This window comes from Eurypyga helias, unplaced genomic scaffold (genome assembly GCF_000690775.1).
Source record: "Eurypyga helias isolate BGI_N326 unplaced genomic scaffold, ASM69077v1 scaffold29587, whole genome shotgun sequence".
NCBI lineage: Eukaryota > Metazoa > Chordata > Aves > Eurypygiformes > Eurypygidae > Eurypyga > Eurypyga helias.
In genome coordinates, this window is record NW_010262885.1 from 9,537 (window position 1) to 19,487 (window position 9,951).

Consider the following 9,951-nt stretch of genomic DNA (forward strand, 5'->3'; position numbering starts at 1 on the left):
GCTGCTCTTCAAACAGCTCAAAAATTCTTCCTAATTTCCCCTGCAGTTTCCACTGCATTCATTCATCTTCATTTTGTCCCCCAAGTTCATTCCGTTACCGTGCAACTTAAAAAGATGCTGTGCTGCACAGAGCCAACTGCATATCTGCATGCACGAAATGACTCCTGCACAGACAGTCGTGCAAAGCATTTCACGAATCCTTTCCTCCCTTTACACGCAGACCCACTAATTAAGAAAACAGCCAACAAAGAATTTCACAACAGTCCAAGGTAGTGGAATAACTTCTTGTGCAAGGCCAAAAGCAGACGCTGGGGAGGCTATTACCTATTTTTACTTGCCTGTTGCTGCTAAAATACCTTTTCAGATTAACAGTATATGTTTAGTCTCATCCATAATGGGAGCACTTGGGGAACTCTGAAAACATTTTAAGCTTTTTTCTTTGATTAAAAGATGTTGAGAGCTCCAATATTTGTATAGAGTCTTTCTCACTTTTTTTGATCACACATGAAAGTTAAAAAACACTTAAGTGCTTAGGGAAGCACCAAATAAAATGTTCAACCCATATATCCATCTGAAGGATTACCCTGTTATGATCAGAAGAGCAGCTTGATCTCTTTTAAAGATGCCAACGAATTACACTATGAGCTCGTGCTTCCCAAATCACCAGCACCCGCTCCCTGGTCACTGGGCTCAACTTCCAGGTCCCCAGAACATCAGAAGGGGTTGGATCCCTCAGCAGCAACACGTTGCTGATTATGAATACCTCTTAATTGCCACAAGTTAGCGGCTCACTTCTGAGCAGGTTGTTATTTATCTTCTGTAAGAAAATCAAAGGGAAAACAAACCACGACTCACCCCACAAAAAGGTGAGACCACCAACTACATCACTGCCCCATAAGTGGTGGCTCCGGGACTGAGCGCTCCAGACAGCCCTTTAATTACAGGGAACCAGAGCAAGGAACAATTCACTGCCAGCATGTCCATCCTCCCTCACAGGGGTCTCAAAGCTGACACCGAAGCGTTCACCAGCCTTCTGGCCATCAGGGCTTTAAGGATGATGTGTGGGAGCCTCTGGAGTGCTCTTCCACGGAGCTGGGGAAGAAAAATGGCTAGATAACTTCGGTGATAGGATCCTATGGAAAACAGCATAGCCACGGCTCACAGTCGGCACAGCCCCCCGCCACCAGGCCAGGCTGCTGGCCAGGCAGGTGGGAAGCCCCCAGGGATATGATGCTCACCCCTCGGGAGCATCCAGCACACTTGGCCATGCCCAGTCACTCCCAGGACTCATGAGCACCAGAGCCTCTGAAGCTCTGCCTGCCAGACCAAAAGCTCCCTGGTGCCAGCCATGAAGAACTGGGAGAGATCCAGGGGAAAAACGCTGGGTGACTCTGTAGGAAGCCCAGAAAAATGCTGTGTCCAAGGGCACATTTCTGAGAACTACTGGGGAGTAAGGAGGTGCTTATTAATGTATTCCTGCAGCTCAGCTTCATCAGATCAAGTGTCTGGAAGAGCTGATGAGTCCTTGAGTTCCTCTTTCCTAGTGATTACGACAGATGAAGAGCCCATTACTCTCAGAGCACGCGGTGCAGCTCACTTAGAGCCTCTGCGAGGTTGATCCAGAGGATTAAAAAATTAGATAAAAATACAAGGCAAAGCTGCAGCTCTTGGAAAACCCTGCCTGGACAGTGCCCTGCAGCTTCTGTATCCGTGGGCAGCATGGCAAGGCTGCACAGTCTGGCACAGACCCCACGGAGAGTCAGCCTCAGCATTGCTTCAGAGAGGTTTCTAACAGAGGAGAGGGTGCCACCAGCCCTCATCTACCCACGGCCGGCCCACGTGCATCTCCGATGCCATCGACAGAAACGCTGGCTCACCAGAGTCCAAGATATCCACCGGCACCGGCTGCGCCGGGATCAGTCCTCTCCCACCATCGACCACAAACCTCTCCCCACGGTTTGTCCGTCTGCCTTCGCACAGCTCCAGCTCCGCAGGCACACCCCAGGCTCCCCGCTGCTCCCCCTGACCTGCCCGAACAGCACCAGCCCTGCGGGGTCCCAGGGGTGAAAACAGCAACTCTTTTGCTGCTGGTGGGTGTGAATCCAAACGTGCAGCTTACGTGGGAGTCAGTGCATGCGCTATCCCTGGATTTAACAGAAACACTAGGTATTGTGGCAGGAGGAGAAGGCTGCCCGTGAGGGATGGGGTTCTGAGCACCAACGCAAGCACCGGACAATTAAACTGCTTCTCTCCGTGCCCTTCTAATTATCTGCCTGCTGCAGAGAACAGCCCGAGGCGCCCTAAAACGTGTAAACTGCAAATTATCCTGTTGGTCCATGCCAGACCCATCCTGCCGGCCTGCTGCAGGGATGGCCAGGGGCTGCCAGCCCCCCTGCCACCCACGGGATCACAGCCGGCACCCAAAGCCCCCCGCAGTGCCCAGATGCACCTCGGTGACCGGTGAACCCTGCTGCGCCTGCCCTTACCGAGCCCTCTGAGAGCACTGGCTGGTTAAAACAAGTGAGGCACCATCTAACGCCATTCCCTGTGTTCCCTCAGGCAAAGGGGATAACATTTCCCAAAGCCAATCCTGGTAAAGGACAAATTGCATCCCATGCATCAGCGTCTACAGTCGGCAAAGTTAAAAAAGCAATGAATACACACGCAGAGAGCCAAGCCCCTCTTATTCAACCACACCTGGGATCTACGCACATCGTGTTAGGCAGGATGTAAAAGGCACAGCTAAATTCACACTCTGTTCTGAGGGAAGTGCTGCTCGTGGCAATACTGAAATACATCCGACTGCAGGACCGCTGCCGCCCCGTTATCCTGCCTGGTTAGCATGAAGAATATTTGATTCGAGTATCCTCCGGCCCGATGAGCACAGAGAAAGTTTTGTTTCACAGTATATCAGCGGTTTGCAGGGGCTTTATGGTTAAGCAAACAGTACGATGGTCAAATTATCCGATCCCAACATTTGACTTGTTAAATGTGGAAGTTAATAGGCCTGCATTATCGGAATCACCGCGGAGGAAAGCATGAATACCCATCTGGGCAAAAATCAAAAGACAATCGATCCAACAGTTTTTAAAGACTAGATTTCCCTCTAAGGTAAAAGCAAATGATATTCTGCTCTGCACAGTAACACAGAAGGTTTATTAAACGTATTAGCTGAGCTGCCGAATAACTTCTGATAATTAAAGCGAGGCTTGGCTTTTCGTGCCCAGAGGAGAGATTGTCTTCCACCCAGCAAACCATTTCAGAAGCGTGGAGCCAGAGATAGGACTCCCGTACGAAGGCCAGCCCTGGCTGATAAACCACTGATGTATGTGAACAAAGCAGACAATAATGAGCATCAGCAATTTTTAAAGGTTGTTATGACAGCAACACAAATGAATAGCTGCTTCTGCCCGTCTCCATCTCTCAGCTATCCATTTTCTGCCACGCATGCACCCAGCCGGCACCTCGGCTCTGCCTCCCCGGCACAGCGAGCCCGCGCCGCCCCGCACGGACCCTCCTGCTCTGGACCTACCTGTGGCCTTTAATGCTGGTTGTTCACCTAGCAACAGTTTTAACCTTTTGGCATGGATTTTCCCTTGGTAATGCGATTCGGCCACCACTGCTGAGGTAAAGGACATGTTACATAGTGTGCAGCATTTGTTCTTATCCACTGAGTCACCATCACTGCCCTGGGTGGAGACAAAAACACAGACAAAAAAAGGTGTATAAGCCCACCGAGCACAGTCACGGAGAAAGAAGAGAGAGGAATCCAGGTTGTTACGCCAAGGCCATGGTTTCCAAGAGGTTTCCCTTCCATGTCTCCCCCAGACTCGCTCCTGCCTGGTCCCAGCCCTGCTCAGCCTGGGGATGCCCTGACCCCTGGGTCCTCCCGAGCCCCCGCAGTGCCTCCGCTCTTATTCACACACCAGGACCTCATCCTGGTTGCTTTGTGCTCCCCATGGATGAGAGGCTCATCCTGCACATCCACCAGCCTGCCTTTGGCTTTATCCCTGCTCTCTGCCTGAAGGAGTCCTAGAAATCTGGTGTCTTCCCTGCCATGACACTGCCGCTTCCTCCTGCCACACTTCTGTAACAGACCCCAAAGCAGCTGGGGGGGGGATGGGATGTGGGGTGGGCAGCCCTCTCAGCTGGTGGGTGAAGCAAGCGACCCAGTGGGACTCATGCAGGTCTCCCAAAAAGGATGGCACACCAGCCCCAGGTGCCTCCTGCCCCTCTGCCTTGGCTCTGCCATTCTCGGAGGAGACCTCCTTATCCAAGGGGCAGACAGGCCGGGCAGCCCCTTCTGTCCCCATGGACTGGAGCTCCCCGAGGCACCCGGCCACGCTGGGCTGCCCAACCACTGACCCGGTTTGGGGGGCCAGGCTCACACCTCGCAGCAGGAACCGAAGGCAAGGGCAGCCCCACGGCACAGGAATAACCACTTTCACAGGGTTTGCATACAAGGGAAAAAGAGCAAAACACCTAAACCCACATCTACATTCTGCTCCTTTCCTAGAGGTGGATTTTGAGCTCTTGTACACGGCCAGATGAAAAACAGCAATTATAAAAACTCCAAGGCACTTTGCAGACAATGGTAAAAATCACATCCCGGGAACCAACGCTGCCCTAAACCAAGCTCAGAGCTGCAGCTGGATGCAAAGGTGATGCTCCCTTGCGAGATCCCAGAAGTCAGCTAGCAGGCGACTGGAAATTTTTAAGTTATGAACGTCACCATTCGTTATTTCAGCACCAGCAAGAGGCTCCCACGGCTGCAGTGGTGCAAGCAGGCGCCATTCTTCGCACTTACTAGTCGCTGCATCTTATTTTTACAAGTAAATCCCAATTAAATGAATATTGGCTCCAACCTTCATTATGGTTATTCTTGTAGGAATAAAAGCTGCCGTGCCTCTGTCCAGCTGTGTGACTGAGCTCAGACCTTCTACCCTAAGCAAACCCTGTGAGGAGGAGCAGAACAGCTTCCATAGACACAAGGGTAAGTGTGCAAACAATGAACAAGCAGGGGAAAAAGCATATTTGCACCCTTAGTCACAATTAATTATGTAATCCATTCCACTAAGGAAATGGGAATCACATTTAGGGCCATATATACATGTCCTCACTTTCCCAAAGATCTCAGAATGCTGTGTTTGCCACTGAGCATGATTTCTAAACGATCTGTTTTGACAATACTCCTCCATGCACAGCAAGACCTTTCCAACGCTGGGAAACGACCTGCTGAGTGCAGGTAGTTAGCATCCCAGCTTGTTCCCTGGACAAGACGGTCAGATCTGGCCCCGGTGCCAGGGTAAATCTCCCTCCAGTGACAAGCCATCTGGAGACAGTCGTGCTCTCTTTTTGTCATTTTAAAGCAGGAATTCCAACTGCTGCTACACAATCAAAGCAGAAAGTCGTCTGCTTTGGAAGCTGCAACCTTCATTTCACAACAACCTCACGACAAGCTGCAAACGCATTCTGCAGTCCATCCCCGTGGGAAGGTTGGCGCGCTCGCCGGGGCACACGACCGGTCTCGTGCTGACTGCCCCCCGCGCACACAGAGCACACGGCACAGCTGGAAAGGGTGACACATCCAAAGGGACAGCGGAGGCCATGGGAAAGTCAGATGGAGTCTAAAATCCAGCTCCCCTTTTTGCAAATGACACATGCACACGCAGGACGAAGGGCTCAGCTCTTCAACTCCCACGTGGGAATGGGTGAAACAGCTCCAACACTCACCCCTGCCACCTCCTCGCACGAGCACAGCCCGAGCCAACACGGCTGGAGCCACCAGCCTGGCTCCTGCAGCAGCACCGACCCCCCGGCTGCGGTACCAGCGGCGGGCGGGCAGCACCCTGGAGCATCCCGGAGCCCACCGAGTCTCCCAGCAGCTGTGGCGTAGGAGACAGGCTCTGTGATACTTGGGAGAGCAAACCAACTGCACAGGCAACACCTGACCACTGTTTGAGGTCGTTTTCTCCCCCCAAATAAGCACAATTAGAAAAAGGACCAATTTTCATCACTTTTTTTGGTTGTTGTTAACTATAAATCAACTCAAACCTTTGGGAGAAACCTCAAGAGGTGGTAAGTACTGTTCTGAGTGTAATTTGCACTTCTTTTAAATAGGTTTCTCTCAAGATATTTTATGTCTTCAAAGGGAAATCACTTGAAAGTTAAGAGCAGAGTGAAAAATTCCCAGACTCTATTGATCATCAGCGGTGGTAACATATAAAGAGCCTCCAACAGAGCTCGTTTGAAAACCTGATACACTTCGGTGCTTACGCACCAGGGTCTCTTCCTCTGCCTGGTCTGCTCTTCAGTGACATTTTTTTCCATTTACAAACTCATTTTCACAGATGGATTGCAGTTAAAAAAAAAAGAATTTTAAAGTTTTAAACCCCCTCAAACTCCCCTAGTCACCTCATTTAGAGTCCAAGGTTCCATTTACACAGACCCACAGTCTGTGGAGCTGCTTAAGAGAGTGGACACAAGTCTTTGTGCGAGTTCCTCGGGGCCTGGAGAGGGGTGTCCCCAGTTTCTGGGTCGGTCTGGGAGTCCCAGCCTCGTGCAGAACACAACAGACCTTTGCTCTCTAACAGCCAGCCATCTTCCATGCACTAAATGATGCTTTTCGTGAGCAGGATGCAGGAGACGTTTGGTCTCGAGCGTTATTAAGCATTTACACCCATCTGTGGCATCCGTCAGCAGAATTCCTTCTCTTCCCTCTACCCAAACTCCCTGCACAGAGCCCAGAGCCGTCCAAGAGCCCGAGGCTGGATCCAGCCCTGAAGGGTAATTATTCCTTCTCATTTGTCAGTGGCTGTTTTACCTGTAACCAGATGGGCTGGGGGGAACCCGACCCGGTGTCTTTTGTCACCCGCTGAATGACACGGCGTTGACAGGATTGTGCAGCCAGCTGGTAACGGAACATCACAGCCTGCTCGGGCAGACGCCCGCTCCCCAGGGATGCTCTGCACCCACGCCTGCGCTCATCCATCTCGCCTTACCGCGTCCCTTGCTCCCACACCCGCCTCGGTTGAAAGCAACAGCAGTAAATAGGCACTAACATCTCAATTTAGTTTCCACAAAACCCACACAAGCAACTCTCTAACCCCACGCTGCATAAAGCAGCCAATGTGCAAGGAATATTTCTACCATTTGTTTTTCCAACCTCCCCCAGACGATCCCTCCTCGCTAACCTTCGCAGAGATGCAGCGCTGGCAGGGGCGAGCGGCCTGGCGTAAACCGAAGCACAATGAAACCCACCACGGGCTCGGAGATAAATCATCCGTTTCCCAGTGCTCATCTTCCCCCCACTCTGTCGCCCTGCCGAGCCAACCTAATTTATAGGGCTTCTCTTTGTAATATTATAAACTTCAAAGCAAGTCTCGTACATCCAACAGAATTAACTTCAGCTACTCAGACGCCTGTTAACAAGCCGCTAAAAGGCATAATCCTCACACAGGACCAGGCAGTCGCAGTCCTCTGCTGGATGTTCCTTAAGCAATCCTCAGGAAAAGTAAGGATTTTTATTCCACAGATACAAATCTGCTGTCTTCATTTCCAGGGTTTTACTAAGAAGAAAAGATTAAACAAACCCTTAAAATACAGCAGTATATAACAAGTACTCAAGGCACCGCAAGGTATCTTTTAAATTTGGGTTACTTTCCTGCGCGTGAGGAAGATGTTGCTGCTGAAAAGCTATTTTCTGTAACGCTCCGTGTGAAATTTAGACCACCTCCAATTTGGAGCCTGTTTTTCTCGAAGCAAAGAGCACGGTTTGAGGGTATCTAAATCTGAAACACCCGTTCAGTCTCGGAGCATCTTAGGACCGATACGTTCTCCAAAGAACAGCCAGCCCTAAGGGACAAGGTAAGCACGTGTCCCACTGTCCCCACTCAGGCAGGGACAGAGCCACAGCCAGTGGAGAATAAATCCAAGTCTTCCATCACCAATTTCTTTCATTGAAACCAACGCCTGACCTTTTGGTTGAGAACCTCTCATCAGGTACAAAACACACAGTAAGAACGTTGGCTCTAGACCCAGACGTTTCATCTTACCTTCACTGTAATCGCTGACGACTGAAGTTATAGCATGCAGTAAATTTTGCACCAGCAGCTATAAAAACTGTGATTTCCTTGCTGATTGGGAACTAAAGCCGAGCCTCCCAAGGCAGCTGCCGGCACCATTTGTGCCCTGACACAGGCTGAAACCTTCTCAGATTACTTTCAGATGAAATGTTAAGCGGAAATTTAAAATGAAAGGTCAACAATCCCTCAGTAAGCCAAAGACATGAGGTTTTTCCCCTCCCCCACCAAAAAAACTAAACCAATAATGAACAGCCTAACAACGGAGTCGTTATCCAGTGCGAGACTAATTGTGTAAGCCTGGTACTTCTTACTAGGAAGGGATAATGGGTGTTTGGGGAATGCAGAGTATTTTTCTAGTCCTCAGACAGCAGCAAACGCTAGCCTTCGCCTCACTGAAAGGTCGGGGAGCAAACGCTCTCGCTAAACCTATTGCACCGAGCATCTACAGCCACAGCAGCTCCTCCTTCCTACTGCCACTGGGAAGAAAGACTGGGTGTTCCATTCTGGGGCCAAAAGGATACAAATCAAATGGCTTGCAGTCCTGTAACTGCAGGTTTTGATGGGAAAAAAAAAAGGCTAATATTCCCTGCTTAGTTGCAGATGCTTCTACACTGAAATCTATTTGGTTTTTACAGGTTCTTTCTAATATTCGTTAACGTTGGCATGCCACGGGTTGACTAACGCTGCTGGATACCTGAACGGGCAACGCAGCTGTACTCTGTGCAGAAATGGTTATCAAGCAGCATCAAAGATGCCCTAAAAATTTATGTTCTCTTTAAACACAGTCTTGGCTAATATCTGATCAGCAACAGGCCTACTTCGAGCTGTAAACGTTGGCAGACTCCCTGCTGTATTTTTACAACATAAATTAGAATTTAGGCCTTGTGTAGCCTATTGTTCACCCAATGCATAAGGACTCACCAATTCATCCCCCAGCTAAGGCTGTGCTCGGCACCATCAAGCACCAGCACACACAGAATTCCGTTACTTCTCGCTGTTGCCTTTCACGAAAGAAACGGGAAGTAGTTCAGCTTCGACTTATTTGAGGTCTGTTTGGTTCTCTGTCCATCACATCCTTGTGCTAAGGTGTATGAGCAGCTATGTGGCTTCTTGTTAGATGTAATGAAACTCATTAGAGGTCTACATTCCAAGTCTATATGTGCATGTCCACTGTACCTTCCACCTTCTGTAATTAATAACTCCATAAAAACACTGTGAGATTCTGTTGTTAAGAGGTAGATTGCATCTGCAATTACCTTGTGTGCAACATCAAAGTCCCACTAAAATTTTAATTACTGTGTGAAGGAGCTTTCAGATTCCTTTAGCAAGACTTGCATGCTTTTCCCTTTAATTAGAAGATATCTCTCTAAATATTGATAGCATAAAGCTGCGGTCACACTCCCACAGATCTGAAATGGGTTGGATGCTATCTGCTGCGAACCTCATCAACAGCTCTCACACCAGCCCCAGAACATGGGAAATGAACCATTCCCTGGGAATCAGTCCCTTATAAATTTAGTCTCCTTTTATTTCCTGATAAATGGCTGTGGGCTGGTCCAATTTCCTCAAGTTTGGTTATTTATGTGCAACTGAGGAACCAGACCGCAAGTCTGGGAGTACCTACCACAGCTCCACCACCACGCCAGGTGTACGTACAAGCGCTCCACACGCGGCATCGCCGCACTGCTCCCCAAATATTGAGCGGGTGGCAAGTCCTGCCCTCTCCCAGCAACCCTCGCCCTTGGGAACCGAGTCGCATGCTGGAAGCTGGGTGAACATGTCTGGAAGTGGCTTCAAGCAGGGCAACCCCAACACCTCTGCCACCGCCACTGCAGAGCAGCCTTTGCTACCGTCCCTTGGCAGGCGC

At 50.0% G+C, this 9,951-nt stretch overlaps 1 protein-coding gene across 1 annotated transcript in view; it reads right to left on the minus strand.

The window, feature by feature from the left end:
* Positions 1 to 9,951, minus strand: part of ZMAT4 (zinc finger, matrin-type 4) — a gene marked incomplete at its 3' end in the record, with an annotated part of 30,961 nt that overhangs the window by 5,054 nt on the left and 15,956 nt on the right. Inside the window, exon 3 of the mRNA XM_010155880.1 lies at positions 3,533 to 3,689. Within this exon, the coding sequence (XP_010154182.1) occupies positions 3,533 to 3,689 (157 nt within the window). The remainder of the gene's footprint in view (positions 1 to 3,532; positions 3,690 to 9,951) is intronic.